General features: G+C 38.2%; 4 protein-coding genes and 5 non-coding genes across 13 annotated transcripts in view; 4 read left to right on the top strand and 5 right to left on the bottom strand.

Annotated features, from left to right (window-relative positions):
- Positions 1 to 13: 13 nt before the first annotated feature.
- LOC123865603 (serine protease inhibitor 77Ba-like) lies at positions 14 to 1370 on the bottom strand. Its single transcript, XM_045906754.1, has one exon. The coding sequence runs from the start codon at positions 1239 to 1241 to the stop codon at positions 33 to 35; it is 1209 nt and encodes a 402-aa protein (XP_045762710.1). The 5' UTR covers positions 1242 to 1370; the 3' UTR covers positions 14 to 32.
- Positions 1371 to 1593: 223 nt separating this feature from the next.
- LOC123865604 (serine protease inhibitor-like) lies at positions 1594 to 3538 on the top strand. The gene has a single exon (XM_045906755.1). The coding sequence runs from the start codon at positions 2306 to 2308 to the stop codon at positions 3509 to 3511; it is 1206 nt and encodes a 401-aa protein (XP_045762711.1). The 5' UTR covers positions 1594 to 2305; the 3' UTR covers positions 3512 to 3538.
- Positions 3539 to 4695: 1157 nt separating this feature from the next.
- On the top strand, positions 4696 to 13223 carry LOC123865606 (probable phytanoyl-CoA dioxygenase). Of its 4 annotated transcripts, none has more exons than XM_045906759.1 (8): positions 4696 to 4868; positions 5164 to 5289; positions 6055 to 6166; positions 6542 to 6697; positions 8070 to 8216; positions 11267 to 11404; positions 12313 to 12468; positions 12904 to 13223. In XM_045906759.1, exons 2-8 carry the CDS (start codon positions 5165 to 5167, stop codon positions 12961 to 12963), a joined length of 894 nt encoding a protein of 297 aa, XP_045762715.1. In that variant the 5' UTR covers positions 4696 to 4868; position 5164; the 3' UTR covers positions 12964 to 13223. The 4 variants fall into 4 exon arrangements, with proteins under 4 accessions (XP_045762715.1, XP_045762713.1, XP_045762712.1 ...); XM_045906757.1 differs by lacking the exon at positions 4696 to 4868 and adding an exon at positions 4885 to 4933; XM_045906756.1 differs by lacking the exon at positions 4696 to 4868 and adding an exon at positions 4886 to 4945.
- Positions 8374 to 8566, bottom strand: LOC123865825. The gene has a single exon (XR_006796049.1). It is a non-coding gene; the product is annotated as a U2 spliceosomal RNA (small nuclear RNA).
- LOC123865834 lies at positions 9026 to 9144 on the top strand. The gene has a single exon (XR_006796058.1). It is a non-coding gene; the product is annotated as a 5S ribosomal RNA (ribosomal RNA).
- Positions 9852 to 9970, bottom strand: LOC123865833. The gene has a single exon (XR_006796057.1). It is a non-coding gene; the product is annotated as a 5S ribosomal RNA (ribosomal RNA).
- On the top strand, positions 10430 to 10622 carry LOC123865824. The gene has a single exon (XR_006796048.1). It is a non-coding gene; the product is annotated as a U2 spliceosomal RNA (small nuclear RNA).
- Positions 13224 to 13894: 671 nt separating the features above from the next.
- The window catches only part of LOC123865374, a 66980-nt gene continuing 56861 nt past the window's right edge, over positions 13895 to 24013 (bottom strand). For both annotated transcript variants that reach the window (XM_045906371.1, XM_045906372.1), the window contains 10 exons: positions 23486 to 23715; positions 22915 to 23106; positions 22500 to 22647; positions 21912 to 22134; positions 21433 to 21662; positions 20955 to 21115; positions 20042 to 20631; positions 18041 to 18192; positions 16709 to 16734; positions 13895 to 16134 (listed from right to left, as the gene is read on the bottom strand). In XM_045906371.1, the coding sequence (XP_045762327.1) occupies positions 16105 to 16134; positions 16709 to 16734; positions 18041 to 18192; positions 20042 to 20631; positions 20955 to 21115; positions 21433 to 21662; positions 21912 to 22134; positions 22500 to 22647; positions 22915 to 23106; positions 23486 to 23715 (1982 nt within the window). In that variant the 3' untranslated portion in view covers positions 13895 to 16104. The remainder of the gene's footprint in view (positions 16135 to 16708; positions 16735 to 18040; positions 18193 to 20041; positions 20632 to 20954; positions 21116 to 21432; positions 21663 to 21911; positions 22135 to 22499; positions 22648 to 22914; positions 23107 to 23485; positions 23716 to 24013) is intronic.
- Trnar-ucg lies at positions 18959 to 19031 on the bottom strand. Its single transcript has one exon. It is a non-coding gene; the product is annotated as a tRNA-Arg (tRNA).

The raw sequence follows: 24013 nt of genomic DNA, 5'->3' as shown, positions 1-24013 counted from the left end.
AAACACGTGTCTTATTTTATACATTAATTTATTTAATAAATAGAAGGGTGACGATACATTCCACCGAAAAGTATAGTTTCAGTAAGTCTATCAACAATTAGGTACGCAAACGGCGTGTCTGCACTAAAAGTCTGCATGCCGTCTTCAGGTATCCGTATAGTGTCAGGCATAACACTTGCTCGCGCACTTTGTTCTGTAATTTCCAAGTCAGCAATTTGGGTCATCAGTGACGCATACAGGGGATAATCAGTTATACCACCGAAGTCTGCCAAATCCGGGTAAAACATCCTTTTAACACCCATATCATACACCAGCTCTGGAATGTTTCGCAACTCGGATGTTATTTTAAATCTAGGCAGTTTAACTTTCACCAATTTCGTTCCTTCCGCTTTGAAAAGATTGAAAATTGTCGTTAGCCGTATATTCTTTAGATTATAAAACAAATCATTCACTGTGCCTTCAATTGGTAAGAAAACAAGCATAGAGATTCTGTTGCTCGTGTTAAATGGTAACTCTAAAACTTTAGCATTAATAAGCGGCACCTCAGTCAAATTGAAGTTTTCTTCTTGGTGCATCAACCTCACTTTGCCGATAGCCACTTTTTGTTCCGAATAAAATGTCTCCGTTGAAGTGTACACTGGATTAAAAGGTTTTAACCAATCACTTTTAAAGTAAGCAGTATCAGTTATTAGTAAAACTGTTAAATTAAAGTCATTGGCATCAAATACACTATCAATATCGTTCATGTCCATATCAATAGCTTCATTTATTTTCGCAGCAGCTTGCGCAGGATTATTGAAGTTTAATGAAAAAATCTTCGTCGTATTTGTTTTCCTCACTTCGTCGATAAAGGATTCTTTCACGTCTAATAGTTTGTCGATGACGATAACATTAGTCCTTTTCGTCATAAAACTCAATTCTTCGTCCATCGAATTGAGAATTTCTCTGAACTTTCGTCTGAAACATTTCATACGATGGTGTCTTGTCACTTTCCATATTTCATTTTGCGTCGAACCTCTCGCTCCTTCGGCCAAGGACATTAATTGAAGCCAAGTGGATAAGGGTGAGAATACAAAGTGGTAGTAAGTCTCTTGAGCCACCCTGTCCAAAAATCTTACGGAGAATTCATACGTGGGACGCTTGAAGGAAGCTAACGCGTTTTCGTGGTTGCAGTAAAATTTTCTTCCAAAAACTAGTGTGAATAAACACATCAACAAAAATATTTTGATAAGCTTTGCCATTTTAACAAGTATATGATTTTATTGTTGATACACTTTTATGTTAATCGACTTGTTTACGCGTTGGCGATATTACTGTACTAACTCTTTGAAGGCTTATTATATTTTAGTTAAAATTTGATGTCATGATCAATATTTATAACATTGAAGTGATAAACTTGGGTCAGGGTGTTTGACGGCTATATGAGGATAATTCTAGAGAATTCTAAACTTTATTGCGTTATTAATATACTTAGTAAAATTGCTAAAAGCACTTTTTAATTAACAGGAAATTGTAATATGAGACTATGAAGCAAATAACAGTTTCGAGGAAAACATACTCTAATAATAATTAATTAATATGTACGTCTATGTATCCAATTAATCTATATATAAGTTTCCTCTTATACACACAGTCTGATAATAACAATGTGTTGGTTAGGTACTACGTTGCCATGTCATTAACAATCCCAGAGCATGGGCGGTATTAATGCTTCTATATTATAAAATCGTCGAGTAAGCTACTTCATTGGGATTGCATATAGATTAGGAATTAGGCAATACCTTTCTAGAGGCGACAAGAAGTTTTACAAGACGAGAATACCTTCAGTGGTGAAGCCGCAACGTCATCAGCTTTACTTCGATGCGATCGATTCGGCCGAATCTCTCCGAATCATCTGTTGCAGATCTTTCAGCTTTAGTAGCTCTTGGGCTCTTTCAGCTTTGACGTTTTGGAAGTCATTTTTCTTGTAAGTATTAGGCAAAATCAGCCACTGCCGAAATCTTTCACAAGAATATTTTCAATCGATACGAACAGGAAAGTCAATGAATTGGAAAATTAAGGTGTATGTATATATAATATTACCTATGTGTATAAAATGTTATATAAGTTTGAGTATGTATAAGTTTAAATCATTATGAAATTATTTTAGCCCGAAATATTTTTTTATTTATGATCTCGGGTGTTTCCAAATGGAACAGATCTCTAACCTTTTTATCACGGTGGTCGGTCAAACTGATAACGTCGCCTCCAATTCAGCTTTTACTTGCTATCAGTCCCCGAAGCTCATTCAATTGACTCGAACGACATGGCGAAAATATTATTCCTTTTATTTAGTGCATTCATTCCTTATGTTCTCACTCAATGTACACTGGAAACGGCAGAGCCGCGTTTTAAAAGGTCAGTGTATGAATTTTCGATAGAGCTATTGACGAGACTCGCTCAGGAGAAGGAGATTCATTTTGTGTCTTCCACTCTATCGACATGGACCCTGCTGTCGAGCACCTCACTGGGCGCTGCAGACGCGACCCTCGCCGAAATGAGGCAGGTCCTCAAGCTACATAAGCTTAAGTGCTTCAACTACAAATACTTGGAACTCGCAAAGTCCATCACTGTCAACAATGAAACCGATGTAGTCGTGGAGAGAAGCTCGGCAATATTCGTCGATGACAAAGTCCCGATCCTTGAATCGTTCAAAAGGAAGATTAGGACTGCAGCTGCCACTTTCGAAAGCAGAGCGTTCGACGATGCCGAATCGGCTGCTCAAAGGATAAACAACTTCGTGAGCTACACGACGCACGAAGTGATAGACGAAATTGTGTCCCCAGCAGATCTAGAAGACGTATTTTTAATTATAATCGATGCCATATTTTTCAAAGGCACGTGGAAAACTCCATTCCCTTACGAGAACACTGATGTGGGAGCTTTCTACAACGAGAGAGGAGCTCAAGTCGGTCAGGTTAATTCGATGTTTGTGACCGCATCGTTCAACTACAGGGAAGCACCTAAATTAAAAGCAGAAATACTGGAAATTCCGTACGGAAGCGGCGCGAGGTATTCGATGTTGGTCTTTCTTCCACTAAAAGACGAGTCCGTGTACACTGTAATCGATAAGCTCAAACTTGTAAGTTTGAAGACTATACAAAATCTATTTGATGAAGTCGGACCCACTCAACTGGCCGTATCTTTCCCTCGATTTAAGATAACTTCAGATCATAACAACTTGAAGGAATTGTTAGAGGATATGGGCTTGAAGACGATGTTCGACAGCGATAAAGCGCAGTTTCCTAATTTATCCGACTACCCTCTATACGTCTCCAATTTTATTCAGAAAGCTGACATAGAAGTGACCGAAGAAGGCACGGTCGCGGCCGCGGTGACCGAAGAGGAGTTCTCGTTCAGAAGTGGCCCCCGTCAGTTCAATGTCAACAAACCATTCCTGTTCATGATTGTAGATAAAAAGGTTGAAGTGCCTCTATTCGTCGGGGCGTATTCGAAACCGAGCGTATTTTGAATAAAATAATATTATGAGTAGTTGTTACCTATAATTTGTTTTACTGGTGCCCCATACTCAATCATCACTGTAATCTCGTTTAAAAAATATGAGAGTACCACCTGCTTACAGCTTTTTTGTCTGATAAAGTATGCAAACCACAACACTTTGTGCTGAGTTTATCTCCTGTTTAATAACTGTAATCGGGCGTAAAACAAGGAAGTTCTCAGCACCCAAACAGCACATCAAATGACATTGTAATACACCTACTAATATCAATATTCGCTTGTAATGTAATTTCGTTTGCTCTAAACACTCGAACCCAAAGCCGTAAAACTAGTTAAAAAAATAGTTTTAGTGATAAAGGCTAACTACGTGTAGTTGTCTTTATTTGAATTTCGCGGGCAGATCCGTATAGGCAAAGCAGTGTTTCTACTTCTATGAATTTCGCCCTATTTTAGGGCGAAATGCCTAAAATGAGGAATAATTTAGGATAAAATCGAAATTCAGGCGGTAAGGGTATTTGTATACCTAATTACACAATGTTAACTTTGTAAGTATTTTGTTTTTATTATATTTATCGATTTTCAGAGCAGATAGGCTCAAAAAGGTAGAAAAGAAAAAAAATCCGTAAGTATTGTAGAATAATGGCATATTTTATAGATATTGCTAGATGAGGCCTGTGATTTAGTCCGTACGAACATATAACTTTTTCAAATCCCAATTGAAGCCTTTTCTGAGTTAAAAAGTAGTCTGTGTTAAGTCAGGCCATAAGCTATCTTCAGACTCGATTCCAAAAGCCAAATCGGTTTCGGTGAGGTGAAAAGGAGTGCAAATATTTAAACTTTCACATAATAATTAAGAGCATAATGATATTATTAGGACTACGACTAAATTAGGATTAATTATTATTAGTAAGTATTTAGGTATGAATTATATTTTATTAGACTGTATGATAGAAAGGCATTTGAAAATATTTAACATTAACACTTTTTCAGCACAAGACTTAGGGGCGCGAAATGATATCAAAAATGCGGAATAATGTTGTGAAATATTATTTAACATAAACTACTTGTTATGCTCCATAAATTAGGGTACATTATATTTGAAAAGAAATTAGTGTAATTTAGGGCGAATTCTTACAGAAATTAGGGTAAATCCAAAATCGTAAGTGGAAACACTTTCATGTGTCAACTGTCAAAGTCAACCTTGTAAACAAACAAAAGTCAAAACAAGCAAAGTGCAAGCAAACAAGTGGTTTGCTTTTATCGTGGTTTCGCCAATTTTGATAAGAAAATATTATAATAAGAACATACATAACTAAACTAGAAATAATAAATATATAAGTGTGTGAATCAAGTATACTGTTATAAGAAAGGTACGCACTACTCCTATTTTGTATTTTATACCTATAGAAGAAAAAATGTTCAGTCAATTTTCAAGGTCTGCGACATGGTTTGTGATTTAATTGGTTTGGTTTTCTTGTTTCTACGTTTTTATTAAGTACTAAATAGTGTAGGTATATATGTGACTTGTTTCTAGAAGGTTTTCATGTTTTATATGTATTTACCAAGGTTTGATGTCCAAGTAAGTAATAACTAGTAGAAAGAACTTTTCATGCTAATAGTAATAATTGATACATTATTACTTTAACCGTTAATTATACATTTCAGCATGCAGATGGGATCAGAAATGCCTGAAACATATACGGTATCTGCAGCTGAACGCCAGTTCTATGAAGACAATGGTTACTTGGTGATTAAAGGACTTATTGACTTTACCTGTTTGTATGGATGCAAGTGAGTAAGTTAATCTTACTAGTTAATGCCTGCAACTTCGTCCATGTGGATTTTGTTTTTAATATCCTGTGGAAACTGGGTCTGTCTGCCTGTATGTCTGTCTGTGAAGACCAGTCAAGGGCATCAAAACTGATGGAGATCTTCCAGTTGACCTAAAATTGTGTAATTTAGCAGATAGCAATGTGTTAAAACACAAATAAAGACAAACATGTGGAAACCATGAATTTGTGGTGACACCCCATAAAAGAAGTGTTATTTCTTGTAGAGTCAGTGACAAAGGTAGGTTTGCACCCGTCCATAGGTGATTATACTGGAGGGCGCAAACCTAAATGGCTAGTACAAAAATGTTTCTACAGAGTGAAAGAATTTTTGAAAGAATAGACCTCAATAACACGATATATAAAAAAAATATTGATACTGTTTTTAAGATTGACTAATAATATAATTAATAGGACATAATTAGTTAGGAATTTCCATAACATTTTTTTAATTTTTTATTTTTATATAAGTACGTGACATTTTATTTATATTTAATTACTTTGCAGCGCCCTGACGGGGCTTCATGTTGTAATATTATAATTTTTTTTAGTATTATAGACATGAATGCAAATAAATAAATTTGTCACTGTATGTACAATGGTACTGAACCCTTTGTCTGCAAGTCCTACTTGGCACTTGGCCGGTTTGTTGTACTTGAATCATTGAATTATTAAAAAGGAAAAGCATATTATAAATGTGATTAAATCTTAATTATGTTTATTTCAGGCAAAGATTCATAAAGATATGCAATGGTGTGGTGGCCAGAGGAGCCATGACCGTTGTCAAGGAGCCGAGCCTCATCCCTAAGGGAGTTAAAGGTGAAGATCTCATAAATAAGGTAACAATCCATATTTCACCTTTGTAATATTAATGTGATTGTGTGATGTATAGTGGTTAAGGTTTTGACAACCTTATCGGAATTTCGCAAAATCCTTTCTAATAAGGGATAATTCTTATTCTTTCTTATAATTCTAAGTTATAAGAACCTATATTGAGGTATGATATTGAAACACGTCTTGTTTGAACGATGGTTTGTTTAATATTAGTTTAAATACACTACAATAACACACTAACACACTACAATATAAAATATCTCTAATTTTCAGACCCAGTGGTTTGAGCTGTACATTGATATGTTAATCAGACATATCTACAATACAATATATATTTCTATGAAGACATATTATTTAATATATTCATAGATTTTGAACAGGTTTCAGACATCCATTTTGACGAGGTGTTTTCAACATACACCGAGCACCCTCGCTTGTTGCACGTGGTGGCTCAGCTCATTGGCGAACCCCTCCGTGTTAGCAACAGCATGCTCATCAACAAGCCACCCGGCAGCGTACGACACCCGCCCCACCAGGTAACATTACCTGCCTCACCAGGTTATATTACCCACCTCACCAGGTAACAATACCTGCCTCACCAGGTTATTTATCCACTTCACCAGGCTCACTTCTGCGGGCCGATTCCCTTACTTAGTGTTCAGCCATAAGCTCATTTGACATTGGTTGGTTCTACATTGCTGTTTCACTCAGTGATATTAGAACATTTTTTGGTAAAAACCCGTTTTTTATTTATTTAAAAGACTAGCGCTTGGTCGCAATCATACCTGCTGGCAAGTGGTAATGCAGCCAAATGGAGCGCGTTTGTCTAGAAGATGACTATTCACTCTTGAATATAACAATTGGAGAAGAACACTGATGCTGCAAAGGTGTTCCATATCCTAGTCCGTGGAATTTCGACTTCTTACGAATGCAGACCTTGACGATGGCTTGCTTTACAATAGTAGAAAGGTGAAGGAGAACCTTCAATGGATTAACAGTGAATGTCAAATAAGCTTGGTGGCTATCATTCAGCATTGAGCACTGAGTCAGCGAATCACCCCGCGTGGTAAAAACCACGTAATATGAGAAAAAAACCTTTGTTACTGCTGAGTGAGTACCTATTACTTTTTAGAGTTCTGTACCCGAAAGTTGCTAGTGGGACCTATTACTAAGCTTCCGCTTTCCATCTGTCCATCCATCTGTCTGTAAGCGGGCTGTATCTCGTGAACAGTAGGTAGAGAGTTAAAATTTTCACAGAATGTGAAAATTTGCCGCTATAACAACAAATAAATAAGAAATTCAAAATGGCCTCCATAAAAGTTATTTTTATTTCTTGTACGACGGCACAGAACCCTCCGTGTGCGACTCCGACTCGCTCTTGACCGAATTTTTGAGTCAATGACATCATACTTCTCATCATAACCTCGAGACCAGATAACCTTGTGGTATTATTATGATAATAATTTATCTTAATTACTTAGTACCTAGCGGACTCGTTAACAACCTATTTTAGGCCTAATAAGGCAACTTCGTGCGTAAATAAACCATGTAAAAAATTACAAAATTGCAAAACTAACAGCTTTAAGGCAACCTTTACTTAATATAATTTTAAATACATCATCATTCATCAAACGAGTAGATGCCCAGTGCTGGTCATAGGTCTCTTGTAGGGACTTCCACACGCCACGGTCTTGCGCCGCCTGAATCCAGCGGCTCCGTGCGGCTCGTTTGATGTCGTCTGCCCACCTAGTAAGGGCCCTGGGGGTCTTCCAACGCTGCGTTTTGCGGTGCGAAATCGCCATTCTTGCGCCTTGGAACCCCAACTCTATCTATCTATCAATATTTCGAACTATGTGCTCCGCTCAAGTGCGATTTGCTCGATTAATGCTCATGTTTTCAAAATTCCAGGATCTCTACTATTTCCCGTTCCGTCCTGCGGAGAAAATCATCGGAGTGTGGACTGCTATAGATGACGTCACGGTAGAAAATGGCTGCCTCTACGTTCTACCCAAGTCGCATAAACGGAACATCCTGTATCCGCACGGAAACTTGCCTGTAAGTTGAATTTTATGCATATTTGAAACAAAAATGTGTTTAATTAAGTTAATTCGATTTATAAAGGTTTCAGGGTGCCACAGCGATTTTGATAAAAATCTAAATGGCAGCATTCTCCTATTTCTCCCGAACTCTCAAGTTGGTCTGTGTCAAAGTAATTATGTGGGCCGATCCCGGCGGCACTGCAATGCCGGGCCGACCCGTGACGGGAGTGGAGCGAGCCCCGAACATCCCGTCGAGTTACAAAAATCAGTTTAATATACTGGTCCCGCAGTGCGGGAACTTTCAGATATTAAGCTGAAAAGAACAGATACTACACTTTGATCTTAGCCAAAAGGCCGAGAAGCGATGCCGCGGCCTCGTCGCGCGCTCGCGTGCTTCCGCGCGACGCGACCTCCGCAGCGCGAGCGCGAACTGCGCGCGATCGGGGCGGCGACATCTGGCGGATGTTACGCACACCTCGTCGTGCTTGGCTCGTTCCGCGTCCGTCGAGAACGAGTTCTCCACTACGCGACGTAGTTCGTATCGTTGCCACATTTGCCCCAGGCAGCGCAATTCAGTGAAGTTCTAAAAGGGCGGGTTTTAATTGATAAAGATCATCATTTAAAACCCGATCTGAATCACAACGTTTTTTATTTCGTCAATAATTTCATTTTAAATCATTTTTCAAAGGATCAAGGATACATCAAGGATTGCTAACGAATATTTTATAGTTTTATTATTCTTCTGTAGACTTTTTTGACTTGAGATGCAGTTAGAACTTCACTGACGTCATGCTAAACAGATTTATGTTTTTCACCTTATTCGTTGCCAACGTCCATACCATGTTGAATACACCGGTTCTCGTCCGATCACCGAAGTTAAGCAACATCGGGCGCGGTCAGTACTTGGATGGGTGACCGCCTGGGAACACCGCGTGATGTTGGCTTTTTTAATGAAGTTTCTTAGTGTTTTTTTTTTTTGTTAAAATTTACATGTTTACATTACATTACATCAATTTACATAATAATATCACATACTATCACACTGCGTACCTACTATTTGTCATCGGAACAGATGGACTAGAGTAGAATGTAAAGTGATTATATACTATTAGAACCAAACGAACTGATATAATAATTTTATTATGTACTTGAATAATAAGTATTAAGTACCTACATACTTAGATTTTTTAGGGTTCCGTACCTTAAAAGGAAAAACGGAACCCTTATAGGATCACTTTGTTGTCTGTCTGTGTCGTCCGTCGCGTCTGTCAAGAAAACATATAGGGTACTTCCCGTTGCCCAAGAATCGTGAAAGGCAGGTACGTAGGTCTTATAGCACAAGTAAAGGAATAAATCCGAAAACCGTGAGTTTATGGTTACATCGTTAAAAAAAATTAAAATAAGTATGTTTTAATTTTCAAAGTAAGATAACTATACCAAGTGGGGTATCATATAAAAGGGCTTTACCTGTATATTCTGAAACAGATTTTTATTTATTCTTATGCATAACGTGTAAAATGTCGGAAAAATTACCTGAGTACGGAACCCTCATTTGGCCGGTTTTTATGTACCTAAACGACGAATTCGATGTATTTCGACGAATTGAGAACCTCTTTCTTTTTTGAAGTCGGTTAAAAATAACTTATAAAAAAGCCAACATCACGCGGTGTTCCCAGGCGGTCACCCATCCAAGTACTGACCGCGCCCGATGTTGCTTAACTTCGGTGATCGGACGAGAACCGGTGTATTCAACATGGTATGGACGTTGGCAACGAATAAGGTGAAAAACATAAATCTGTTTAGCATGACGTCAGTGAAGTTCTAACTGCATCTCAAGTCAAAGAAGTCTACAGAAGAATAATAAAACTATAAAATATTCGTTAGCAATCCTTGATGTATCCTTGATCCTTTGAAAAATGATTTAAAATGAAGTTATTGACGAAATAAAAAACGTTGTGATTCAGATCGGGTTTTAAATGATGATCTTTATCAATTAAAACCCGCCCTTTTAGAACTTCACTGAATTGCGCTGCCTGGGGCAAATGTGGCAACGATACGAACTACGTCGCGTAGTGGAGAACTCGTTCACGACGGACGCGGAACGAGCCAAGCACGACGAGGTGTGCGTAACATCCGCCAGATGTCGCCGCCCCGATCGCGCGCAGTTCGCGCTCGCGCTGCGGAGGTCGCGTCGCGCGGAAGCACGCGAGCGCGCGACGAGGCCGCGGCATCGCTTCTCGGCCTTTTGGCTAAGATCAAAGTGTAGTATCTGTTCTTTTCAGCTTAATATCTGAAAGTTCCCGCACTGCGGGACCAGTATATTAAACTGATTTTTGTAACTCGACGGGATGTTCGGGGCTCGCTCCACTCCCGTCACGGGTCGGCCCGGCATTGCAGTGCCGCCGGGATCGGCCCACATAATTACTTTGACATAGATCAACTTGAGAGTTGGGGAGAAATAGAAGAATGCTGCCATTTGATTTTTATCAAAATCGCTAAAGCATTTAGAAATCTTTAAAAATCGACAGAGGTCACTTACATGATCTGGACTGGAAATATAAAAAATTCACTCAGGATGATGTAAGCATTTGAACCGTACCACTTACATTCCATTTCAAATCTGTTCAAGCATTCAGATTTCAGAAGTTATGGTGGAATAAAGAAACTGACATAGACATGCATAAATCCCGAAAACATTACAATCCCTTTTTTTGGCAGTCGTGTAAAAAAAACAAGGTCTGAAGAAGGTTTCATTTTTTAATACCCGACCTACGGCAAAAGCCGAAAGGAAGGGTTATGATTTTTATTCACATACAAGTTAACCCTTGACTGCAATCTCACCTGGTAGTAAGTGATGATGCAGTCTAAGAAGTGGGCTAACCTGGAAGGGGTACGACAGTTTTCATTAAACCCATACTCGTTTGGTTTCTACACGGTATCGTGCCGAACGCTAAATCTTGCTGGGCTTGGCGGCACAGTTAGCCGGTAGGGTGGTGACTAGCCACGGCCGAAGCCTCCCACAAGACTACAACAACATCGATTTTGGTAACATATCTGTCTGTCTAGGACTCTAACAAGATGTACCACGGAATCCTGGACCCCGCGGCGTCGGAGGAGCCTCGCGCGCAGCTGGAGATGAGTCCAGGAGACACGGTGTTCTTCCACCCGCTGCTGGTGCACGGATCAGGCCCCAACACCACAAGGGTAAGTTCGTCCGTCCAACTATCTATACTAATAAAAGAGAAAAGATTTGTATGTTTGTTATTGATAAACTCTGGAAATTACTGGACCGATTTTAATTTATTACTTCACCATTAGACGGCTACGTTATTCAGAAGTACTAATATTATACTACCCTAACCTACTATTATTAGATACGTGAAAGTTTGTACGTATATGTATGTATGAATGTTTGTTACTCTTTCACGCAAAAACTACTGGACATATTTGGCTGAAATTTGTAACGGAGATAAATTATACCCTGGATTAACACATAGGCTACTTTTTATCCCGGAAAATCAATGAGTTTCCACGGGATTTTTAAAACCTATATATCCACGGGAACGAAGTTGTTTGCAAAAGCTAGTACCTGCTATGCCTTAAATGTGGCCTTTGCGTAAAGTACGAGCGTTGATTAGGACTTGAGACGTCGGTCTCCTGTTCAGCGGGTACGGGGTTACATCTCGCACCTTTAACTTTACAGGATTATGTGAGTTTTAAGCACTTAAATATCACTTGCTTTGATGTTGAAGGAAAACATCTGAGGAAATCGGTATGCCTGAGAGTCTCCAATGAACTATGACTTTTTTTTTCTTTCTCGTCTGGCTTTACACTGATTAGCCAATGTCAAGTTTGTAGTTATTTACAAGTTAGGGAAACTATATGTATAAGTATAGACTTCGTCTGTGCCGGCGCCCGCCGACATACACGCGGCGCCCCTTTAGAGCGCTATCCAGTCAGTTCCACCTGGTTCCACCACCAATAAACACCAGCAGAACACAAAAACCGGCCACTTCTAACAAAAAACACTCCAAAAAGGCACAACACGCGCTCCAGCAAACGCCACCACAGACGAAGTCCTATAACTTTATTGAATATCATGTCTGGGGCAGGGTTACCGCAAAGCTCTGACGGCGCACTACGCGCACGAGGGTTGCCATTACATCGACGTGCAGACGTCGGACGCCGAGCAGGGCTCCGTGCAGCGCGCGCTCGCGGCCGAGGTGGAGGCCGAGGCCAAGAGGCGGGGCTTCGCACTCAACTTCACGGTGAGACACACAAACACATACACACACGCACACACACACAGGAGGATTGCCACTACATCGACATGCAAGACTCCGCGCAGGGTAAAACAGGTTGAAATTCCTCGGACACGTACGAAGCGATTTGCTTCCTCGTTTCTAATCCGAACCGCTAGGATATGAAACGCCCTTCCGGCATCCGTTTTCCCTACCACGTTTAATATGGGTACTTTCTAGTCAAGAGTGATTAAGTTAACTTCTAGCCATCTTAGGCTGCATCATCACTTGTTAGCAGGTCTGATTGCAGCCAAGCGCTAGTCTGTAAATTAAAAAAATGGCTCCGTGTAATATAATTACTATGGCATAGTATATATTTATAATAATGAATATCATTAATGCTAAAATATCAAGCTAGTGTAAATAAAATGGTATATAATATTATTTTTCTTTGTTTCGCAGGACGTGTGGCGATATAAAAGCAAGTCGATCGAGAGTAAGGCGCTGCAGTCCAAACTATAAACTTACTAAATTGTTTATTTTACTCTAATAATAATATGTGATAATACATATCTATGGTGATAATATATAAATGGTGGAGATTATTTGTTTTACTATTTTGTTATTTTTTATACACTTGTTAGTAATAATAATATCTAGGTATAAGACAAAAATCTACATTTTTGTTCTTACTGACTAATTTATTATTTTAAGTGCAATTATGGTGAAATGTTTACAGGTGTTTTTTTAAATATTTTTAATAATAAATGTTTTCTAACTTACGATTTTTTTTTATTTTAGATAGTTTCGGAAAATATCAGCTTTACGATTGTAAAGAAAAACGTATCAATCGTAATTGACAGCAAAGTCTCCCCTTAGCTCTCTATCCGTGGAAAGAAGTTACCTATTAGCGCTCTTTCTGTTACGTAATCCCATACAAATGATAGAGACAAATAAAAACGAAATTCGATTCGAAAATGTTTTCAAAAGAGATTCGAAATTCAAATAAAACATAGTTTTGTTTGTCATTGGTTGGTGACTTAAAATTGTTAGCGCCCACAGCGATCTTTGCCTCTATCATTTGTATGGGATCAGATAACAGAGAGAGCGCTATACTTTCCGCGGATAGAGTATAGACGTCTCCGTCAGGTTTCGAGCGATTACCTATAGCTCGATTCCATAAAACCTGCATCAATCATTATTACAATCGCAATTGTTGTTATTGGCTAAATTTATGGTATTCTTGTTGAACGTTACATTGTAGCCAATAGTGAGTGAGCGTCAATCAATCAGAGATGATTGCGATCGTGGCATTGTACCTGTCATTCTACCGCAATGGAGCCACAGATCTCAGCCAGGCTTGTGTATCTCCTTGTTGCAACTTTATATGTGAGTAGATAGAGTGGACTATTTGTTTTGCGATCTTTTAATATTAAAAAAAAACTCAAAATAATAATTTGTAAAAAATATTTATTTATAATCTTAGATTTGGTAAACACTTACGCTACATTAATTAATACTCGCTTTGTTAATGGAATTTAAATTAATGACATTATTAATGAAAACTACTTTGTCTTCTACAGTATATAGAAATACTAAAAATGTTACATTTCTCGATTGTTATTTACACAAAATATAAACAAATATAAGAAAAATATTATATTAAATTTATTTACCAACCATCTTTTTCTATAGATACCTAACGATGTGAATAGGATGGCAACACTTTAAGTCCTGTCAATGTTATTATTGGTTTAGGATCTTTGTAGAACCGAATTAGCACAATTCATCGTCAACTCGTGTAGGTACCTACTACCTATGTATAAAATTAATAGCAATCTATCTCAAAAACTATAACGTCAGAGAACCAAATACATATATAGGTACTATACATATTAGTTATATGCATTCGTTTATGAGTATAAAAAACTAGACCTTTTTCTAAAATTTATAATTCTAATCTATAGTGATACATACTCCATATTAGAAGATTAGTGGAATAGTAATGTGTTACAAGACTCTGAACCACATTTTTCGCAAATTATGTGATAAAATTACAAACAGCAATTTTAAAATGGTTAATTACGATAACAATAATAATATGTAAACATTTGCCATGTCGTTATTTTAGTCATTATTTCTTTTTTTATATCTCATATTATGGTGTATAAAAAATTGTTACAATCTATAATTCTGTGGTGTTTGTTACGTAGATATATAGTTACCTAGGTAATGTATATTGCTATGGTAATAAATAATTATGTTACTAAACATTTTAAACCCAGTGTGGAAGCACCACAAAGACGAGATTTATGACTGAATAAATAGGTAGTTATCTATTATTGCTTTATCTTAACTTCTATGTTATGTATACTTATTTATTACTTAGGTATACAAATCGCACCATTTTCTTAGTTAGAAACTAAATTTAAAATGAAGAAATATTTTAATGCAAAAGTGTTAAACTATTGACCTATTATTTCTAAGCTGAAACTATAATTTTAATGGTATTTTCAAATAATCCTTTTAATATATTATTTCTTAAATGGACTTGATCTAAGCTCTAAGTACCTAAACTTTAAATACCCGGTTAAAATATGAATAAAACTATCTACAATCGATATTTACAAAATAAAAATATTGTTGTAACTATATAAATCTCAATTATAATAAGTCATAACCTATAAAATAATTCTGAACTATAAATAAAAATGGACGGATACATTTTAATATTTGAGGCGAAAAAATTCCGAACAAACATATTTAGTTTTTCACCTATTTTAATATCTACTCTATGATAATAATAATAATTTGTCATAAAACACCTGAAATTATTCTGAAAATTAATAGAGGAAGACATTCAAAATATTAAGTACATTCACCAATACTATGTTACATTACAAGGTAAAATACATATAAATATTGCAAATATACAGAGAAAATTGCTTATATTTACACTTCTTCATAGTGTTGCCAGGAATATAAAAAATATAACGAGTGTAAAAAATTTTTACATACGTACACAAAATTCGCGTTTTGCATCATTAATTTTGCTTTTTGTTAGTATTAGATTTGATCTACCGACTGGTACAGATTCTTGAAACGATTGCTGGCACAAAAATTAACCTCTTTATCAAAAACATTGGTAGAATCAAAGCACCACGAAAATCAGGATTTTGCAAAAATTAAGCTAGCAACAACACTCAGTGTTGCCACATCATATAATATCATCATCTACGATTGGCAACACCGGAACAAGAAGCTAAGGATAACTTAAAATTAAAACTGTGACGTGAGACTAGAACTGGTTTGGAATTAATAAAAGTGAAAAAATTATGAATAAAAATAAAATCAAAATCAATAGAACAAGAAACAGATAAATGTTTTTACTTACCTACACACATTGTTAACTAAACAGTCAAAGTACTAATTCCAAAAGAAAGCAATATTTTTTTTACATTTGTAAATTCATTTTTAATCTTTTAATACAGATCAATAATAAATATGGTACAGTCATCTTTTTTTTTAAGTCAAATTAACAAGTAGGTACATTATATAGTACTTACGTCTGTCATTTTTAATGCGGTGTTTACTAAATAATTAACCAAAATGTTTCACAAATGAATGTCTATAGTGTGTATGTCTGTCTATTGGTAACTTAAATCAGTTGTCATCGAACTCACGTTCAAAAATCTGCAAAAGAGAATAAAAAATATAAAATATTTATAACAACGAATATAAGTCCGTCACCTCAGATATAATAATATAAGGATGACCAGAGATAAGAAATAAATTAATATCAAAACATGGAAATGTCGATGTATAGGTAATTACTTCGTAGAAAAAATGCAATGCAAATAAGAAATAATGAAATCGATCAAAAAAATTATAACAAATAAAAAATATTTGAAAGTATTAAGTACCTACATACTTTTTTTCACAAGTTCAGAACGATAAATTTTAATTAGGCACTTGTAAAAACAATAAAATTTTGTTATTTCCATAAATGTCCTTTATTGTATAATTCATTTTTATAACATTTTCGCTTAGGTTACTTTCGTTCTGAAAATGCATATATAGGTATATGTAAAATTAAACTTATCGGTTTATAATTTATTTTTGTAATACAAATAAGAAATGTTTTCCTGAAGTTAGTAGAAGAATAATGTGAAAAAAATTAGACACACAATACATATATTTACATAAATAGTTAAATAAATTAATAATATTAGTTACAATACCCTAGCCCTAATAAAATAATAATTACCTGTTTTGATAACTGACTACTTAAAACTGTAAAACATAATAAAAGTCATACTTGTATAAAAATATATTTATTAATATCACTGTATCTATCAATATCATACTAATTTTAATTTTTAAAAGTTATACTTAACATAAAATTGTATGTAGATAAGTACCTAATAAATAACAAACTTTTAAATCTAGAACCAATATTCTTACAAAATGGTTTTATTTTAATTTTGTACCTTATATAATACTTTATATGCACCTATTTTATTTAAAATGAACATAGGATTTATTTGCTTTTTATTTTTATTAATTAAAGCTTCTAACCTCAGCTCAAAAAATGGAACTAATCTAAAGTCGAAATATAAGTCTACATATTGCACTGGTTAATAATAAAATTGTTGCATTAAAATATAATGTGCTGTTTGGTATAAGTAATGTCTAATTTGTACTACAATCAATTAGTATACTACGTCATAAAAATTACACCTGTCAATAATACTAAATACAAAACCTATAAAGCCTATAAATATGTTTCCTACAAATAACTAACTACTTAGTTTACTATAAAATATTAAGAATTGCAAAGGGGCCTATACAGAAAGTCTGCTTTTGGATTTTCTGCATAGACTCTTATTATACTCTATCTGCGGGAAGAAGTTAGTAGAGGCAAAATTCTCAGTGGGCACTAACCATTTTGAGTAACCGACCAGTCACAAACGAAACTATGTTTTCGAATTGAATTTCGAATGTTTTTGAAAACATGTTTAAGATTGGTAAGAGATTCAAAATGGTTAACGCCCACTGTCATTTTTGTCTCTATCACTTGTATGAGATTACGTAACAGAGAGAGAGTGATCTTTACGCGGAAAGAGTATAAATAATATTTGTGTGAGTTTTTGCGACACTGCGCGTGTGTAAAATTTTAAAGATTATTTATTTAAGTCATGTGGAAACGCTATTGCTTTGAAACTGATATCCAAGCACAGGGTGATAGTGTGCTAAGTTTGCAAACAATCTAAGTAAATTGATAGGACTTTGTGATATTCTCCTTTTTTAGAATACCTAATTTTATTTTTGTACTTTGTTTTCACATTCAAATCTGTTGTATTGATAGTGTCCATTGCGTAGAGTACTTTTTTGGGAACAGTTTTTAGGGTTCCGCACCTTTGTAGTCTGTCTGTCTGTCCGTCTGTCGTGTCTGTCAAAAAACCCATAGGGTACTTCCCGTTGAGCTAGAATCATGAAATTTGGCAGGTAGGTAGGTGTGTGCGTGTCTAGTGTGTGTGTGTGTGCGTGTGTCAGTGTAGGTGCGGCGGGTTGCGCACGTAGACGGCGACGCGCTCACCTTCGTGCTTGCGCTGCGACGGCATGAAGTAGAAGTCGGGCTGCGCCTCCCCGCGCGGCAGCGAGCGCGAGCTGCCCGCGCCGCCCACCCCGCCCGCCCCGCCCGCCCCGCCCGCCCCGCCAGCCACGCCGCCGCCCGCGCCGCCGTTGTACCTACAGGGATACATCATCCTTTGAAAACTCAAAATCAAAGCAATTACACCAGTGAGTTCGTCCGCGTGGATTTACCTTTTTGAAAATCTTCTGTGAAATCTTTGAATTTCTAGGGTGGAAAGTAGCCAGCCTATATCACTCTCCAGGTATTTAACTATCACATTTTTTAAAAGTACAAATAGCGAGTAAACGAGCACCTAGTGTTAAGTGATTACCGCCGCCCATGAACATCTGCAGCACCAGACGCACCGCCGATGCGTTGCCGACCTTTCAGGAATTTGTTGATCCGCCCCTTGAATAACCCCATGTTGTAATCTAGTGGGAACACCGCCGATGGGAGCTGATTCCACAGTTTGCATGTGCATTGAAAAAAGGATTTGGCACAACGGGCAGTCGAAGTGCACCAGGCAGCCAGGTGGTGAGGGTGACATTGCTTACGGTGGCGTGCGGTGCGGTTGTAGAAGAAGGAGGGTGGAATGAGGTCAAACAGCTCTTCAGAGCACTCCCCATTATAAAGGCGATAAAAAACGCAAAGAGAGCTTAAATATCTGCGGTGCTCCAGGCTTTCCAACGAGCCAGTTACTTTGGGAACGGACAAAACCATTTTTTTTTTGTTAACAACTTAAAGCTTTATTCAAAAACATTAAAAAGATATTTGATTTCTTTTTTAGTTGAAACAAGTGATAGTAAAGTACGGGCTGAGTACAGATTAATATCGTAGGTATAAGAGTTTCCTCCCACTTACTAAAAAGAGAGGTTAAGTTATCGACCGTGACAGGACTCGAACCTGCAATCTTCGGATCCGAAGTCCGACGCCTTATCCATTAGGCCACACGGTCCCTTGGTGTTAGTTGCAAAATACCTCATAGCTTGCTCTACGCAGCTTTATTGATTCACCCATCCCTTGAGTCACCCGCCCTCCACAGTACCTCACGAAATTATGTGCCTCCATGCCTAGTTCGTTTTCATAAATTGCATATTATTACGCTTTATTTGAACTGAAGTGATTGTATCTTTTCTTCTTGTCTATATTTATGAAGGTAATCATTGAAAAACCGGCCAAGTGCGAGTCCGACTCGCGCACCGAGGGTTCCGTACTCGGGAAATTTTTCCAACATTTTGCACGATAAATCAAAAACTATTATGCATAAAAATAAATAAAAATCTGTTTTATAATATACAGGTAAAGCCATTTCATATTTATCTTACTTTGAAAATTGAAACACATTTTAATTATTTTTTCGGATTTATTCCTTTACTTGTCCTATAAGACCTACCTACTTGCCAAATTTCATGATTGTAGGTCAACAGGAAGTACCCTATAGGTTTTCTTGACAAACAGACAGACAGATCCTATAAGGGTTTCGATTTTCCTTTTGAGGTACGGAACCCTAAAAATGAAAATATCACCCGTATAAAAATCAATTAAACGCATGAAATAGTAGTTGAAAAATATAGTTTTTATTATTCTTCGACCTTAAAATCTTATTTAATTTTTTTTAAATATCTGAGGTAACGTTAGCAGGTTCTTTAAACTTAAGGGCTCTTCAAATTACCTATAGAGTTTGAAACTATTAAGTACATTTGCTATTCAAAAAAAAATTGGTATTTAACTTGTGCAAAAAAATACTAGGTATAAAGTTTTATCTACGTGCACTACAATATAATATTAGTTCACCTAGAACTTTGCCTTCGCTAGGTTATAATATAGGGCAATGTGATGTATAGGGCAAATCAATAAATTGCTTACTCTGGTTAAGCAACGTCAACGTAAATTGGCAACTTGATGGGTGAACGACTTCGGAGTTCTAAAAGTATCATGAAAATCAAATCTTATTGTGTCACTTACCCATAATGTGACCTCGGCCTCTGCAGCGACCTCGTGTCATGGTAATACTGCGCACTATTCGCAAACTTCTTCGACCCATTCGGCGTTTTGCTCCTCCCGTTTGTCGGGTAGCCATTATTGGCCATCGAGTGACTATTTAGTGCCATCTCCCGAGGGCTCATGGCCATTTCTCGCGGACTCGTGGCCATTTCTCGATTGCTCATGGCCATCTCTCGCGGACTTAAAGGCATGTCACGACCGTCTCGGACGTCTCTGCCGTTCATGGCACGGCTTCTGTTGGTGAGGTTATGTCCGTTAACCATGTGACCGTTAGTGGGCATGTTGTGTCCGTTGTTTGGCATGTGACCATTGTTAGACATATGAACATTTGTTCCCATGTTGTGACCATTGCTGGCTATGTGAGGTCCGTTCTTGTGTGGTTTGGGGGTCATCTTGTGCGCACTGGTGGGTCGCGGGGGAGGAGGGGAGGTAGGTCTGGGAGAGCGCGTAGAGGTGCTGTTATATTTGTCATCGTTCTCAAAAGGTTCGAATGCGTAGTTAGTGTTCGCTGATGTATAATCCTTCCACGCTGTGTTGGGGATCAGTTGGTCCTGTAATGATTTATACAAAACATTGAGTAATTTGATTGTTGATTCTGACAGCATTGTTAGCCTTTGGCAACGTTCTACATACAAGGATAGCAGTATTTGTGTCTTTACCAGTAATTTGATGATGCAAATAAAGTGTAATTACTTCATGATCATTGTAGAAACTTGAGAAAAAGCTTGGATGGTTACAGTCTGGAACGTCGAGACCACTCTTTCCTTCCTTTTATGGTTTTGGACTTACGGGGGCTTAGTAAAAGAGTTCTGTTAGCACCCTTCGGGTACCATACCCTAATAATGAAAAATCAATAACAAACTAATATATCGACCTTGCTCTTGGGTGCCGCGGTGCGTGCTAATGTACACACAGCTTGAAGCAAGGCCAGCGCCACCAGCGCGGCGAGGCAGCCCACCACCAGCCACAGCCGCCCCGCCGACCCGAACAGCGACTTGTTGATGGTAGGCTCTTCCGATGGCTGCACTGCTGTCACTGCCACAACATTACCAACTAATTAATGTTTACGTTAATACAGTACTACCACTTTTATAAGTTAGGCTGATGTTCCGGTGCAGAAATCTTATTTTTTGAATGGGTGAAAATATCTCAATGTAGTGACAGTGAAGAACTAAAGAACTGTTTAGAAAGATTTCAATTTTAAAAATCTTTGTAAAAAAAAATCTTCGAGTTCTTGAGGCCAAGCGAAATTACTTAACTACCTATCTACTTTTGCAGTTATGTTTATAGGTAGGTACCAAATATTTTGCTTTAGTGGTTCTGATATACCTACTCATAAACATGATACTTACGAGCAATTGGCTGGAACACCAAAAACTCCGGGTCAACATTCAGGTTTCCCACTTTCCCCACCGCGAGGGTGTCCCTTATAGCCTTCTCCCATTTCAGCATATCGCTGTCTTCCTCCGTCCCGTTATCAGCGAGCGAGAGGTCGTTATCGAGTGAACGCGCTGAATCCTCAATGGAGTTCTGATCGATGGATTTTAGCGTCAGTTCCGCAATAAATGCCTTGGTTTCGTTTCTGGAATGAAAAATTTTAAACAATTCGAAGTTTTTCAGAAAAGTGTAACAACAGTGTTTTCAACAGTAACAATGTTTTCTCCAAAACCAACCCTCAAAAATGTTTTTGCGTCAGTGACGTATCTTGGTCAGAAATTCGTATCTAATAAAGTTTCTATCTATCTGTTTGGAGAATCAAAGTCTCAGTTTTGAACTAATAGATTGGAGGGTGGCAATCCGCCAGCAGAGAGGAGTAAGGCTAGTGACTCACTGCATGAACCCGTTGACAGTCAGGCTCTGGTAGCCCTTGGTACGGCTGAGCTCCTGCGCCAGGTTATCCGTGATCTTCTTGGCCAGGTCCTCATAGTCCGCGCTGCCGGCGGCCGGGGGGCGGAAGCTGTCCGCCAGCCCCGTCAGCCGCACTAGCAGAGAGTAGCTGCGAGTCCCCGGCAGTTGGGCTTCCGTGCTCTGCTCCTCTTCTTCTATTGACGGTTCTGTGAACAACCATTCAACCATGAATGTATAGATAAAGATGGATTGAATGCTCCTGTAATACCTACTCGAAAGGACCGGGCTCTCGCGCTATTTGGTTTTTCCTCCACTTTTACCTATTCGTGCATATAACACAAGGAAAATGTCGTGAGGAAACTTGTATTCCTGAGAGTTTTCCATATTGTTTTCAAAGGCGTGTGAACTGTGAAGTCTGCCAGTCCGCACTGGGCATGCGTGGTAGACTATGGCCTTTTCATACAGCGAGGAGACCCGTGCTCAGCAGTGGGCCAGCGATCGTGTCATAATAATGATGATGAACTGCAGTTGTACACCTTAGCCAACGATCACGTCATGTGGGTGAACTCACCAGGCCCGCACGGCTTGATGCAGACGCGCTCGTCGGTGACGTAGGGAACCTCCACGTGCTTGCTGGTGCGCTTGTTGACGGCGTCGAAGCCGCCGCCGTGCGTCACGAACATCATATACAGGCACTTGCTGTCCGTGAACGCCAGATCCTGGAACAATCGCGATTCTCGTTATAAATAAAGAAGCTCAACAGTTTTTTGAAGGAAAACTTGTTTGTCCGTGGACTGAAATCAACCAGCCCCCATATTGTTGTAAGAAAAACGTATTTGTGGGTATCGTTATCGTCAAGAAATTCTACCTTTTGATTGGCTGTGAAAAAAGGTAAACAGCGAATGAACCGATCAAAGGGCAGGATTTCTTGACGATAACGATAACCATGAATACATTTTTTTTATACATCGGGGGGCAGGTCTCACCTTCTGATCGCCAGTGTCGCGCTTCCTCACAAAGCTGAGCACAGTGACGCCGTCTTCCACGGAGCCCTGGATTTTGCTGAGATCCTGGCGTGGGTCGAGGCGTGGTGCGGAGTAGCCGCTCACCCACGTGTCCATAAGGAACGGGCGGTTGCTGCGCGGGTCGATCCAGCCGATTATTGCGTCTGTTTGCGACTGAAACGAACCACACAATTCATTAAACCCATACCGCTAAGAAAACACCCTTCACCTTACCTCTTCTCTTTCAGAACGCTCCCGTCACCCCTTCTTCTCTTTCTTTCTTTCTTTCATTATTACTTTTTAAATTCAGATACATACAGATAAATTCAGTTTATTCAGATAAAGCGCAAGTCCGACCCCATATGGAATATTGATCTCACCTTTGGGCCGGAGCACCCCATTACCTATGTCTTCCATTTGATCGGATTCAAAAGTTGTTCAACTTATGAACAATCCCAGATTTCTACAGGAGCCAAATAACCCCAATTTCGTTGTTTGATTTGGATCTTGAGAAGATGGGGGAGAATCGTGCTGTCGGGAAGGTAGAACTCACCATTTTCTTATCGTTGCTGAATCCGATGCCAGTCCAGAACTTGCCCTTCTTGGTCCTGATGGTGAACTTCACAGAGTCCTTGCCACGCGTCAGTCCAAGGTACTCCCAAGAGGCGACGAAGTCGCAGGTGTTGTTGCTGACGTCACAGTTCGTGGGTAGTTTCCATTGCGCGCCGCACTTGTCGTTGTCGAGGGATTGGATACCACCGAATGTTGAGGTTTTTGTTTCTTCTGCAAATTTATTTTTGTATAGTATGATGTAGTAGCCTGTTTCATTAGATATTTTTTCAGGAATATCTAGAAATACCGAGTGAACAAAAGATCGTTTGAACTCTACGTGCAAGTATAATTAATAATAATTTGACATGTTTGTTACATTAAATAAATTCAATAAATTTTGCACGCCATGCTTGGAAGAATATGCGGTTCCACATAATATTTAAGACCAATGTACTTGTATATTATTCCATATTCTAGCAAATAAACACTTCTTATTCTTATTCTTAAAAGGTTGAAATCATTGTGTCCC

Source organism: Maniola jurtina, chromosome 5 (assembly GCF_905333055.1).
Source record: "Maniola jurtina chromosome 5, ilManJurt1.1, whole genome shotgun sequence".
NCBI lineage: Eukaryota > Metazoa > Arthropoda > Insecta > Lepidoptera > Nymphalidae > Maniola > Maniola jurtina.
This window is presented reverse-complemented; position numbering and strand designations above follow the sequence as displayed.

Excerpts from the sequence above, each read along its gene's own strand:
- LOC123865603 (XM_045906754.1), bottom strand. The coding sequence starts at position 1,241 with ATGGCAAAGCTTATCAAAATATTTTTGTTGATGTGTTTATTCACACTA.
- LOC123865604 (XM_045906755.1), top strand. The coding sequence starts at position 2,306 with ATGGCGAAAATATTATTCCTTTTATTTAGTGCATTCATTCCTTATGTT.
- LOC123865606 (XM_045906756.1), top strand. The coding sequence starts at position 4,914 with ATGTTCAGTCAATTTTCAAGGTCTGCGACATG. Across the intron at positions 5,290-6,054 it reads ACCTGTTTGTATGGATGCAA|GCAAAGATTCATAAAGATAT; the intron begins GTGAGTAAGTTA and ends TGTTTATTTCAG. Across the intron at positions 6,167-6,541 it reads GTGAAGATCTCATAAATAAG|GTTTCAGACATCCATTTTGA; the intron begins GTAACAATCCAT and ends GATTTTGAACAG.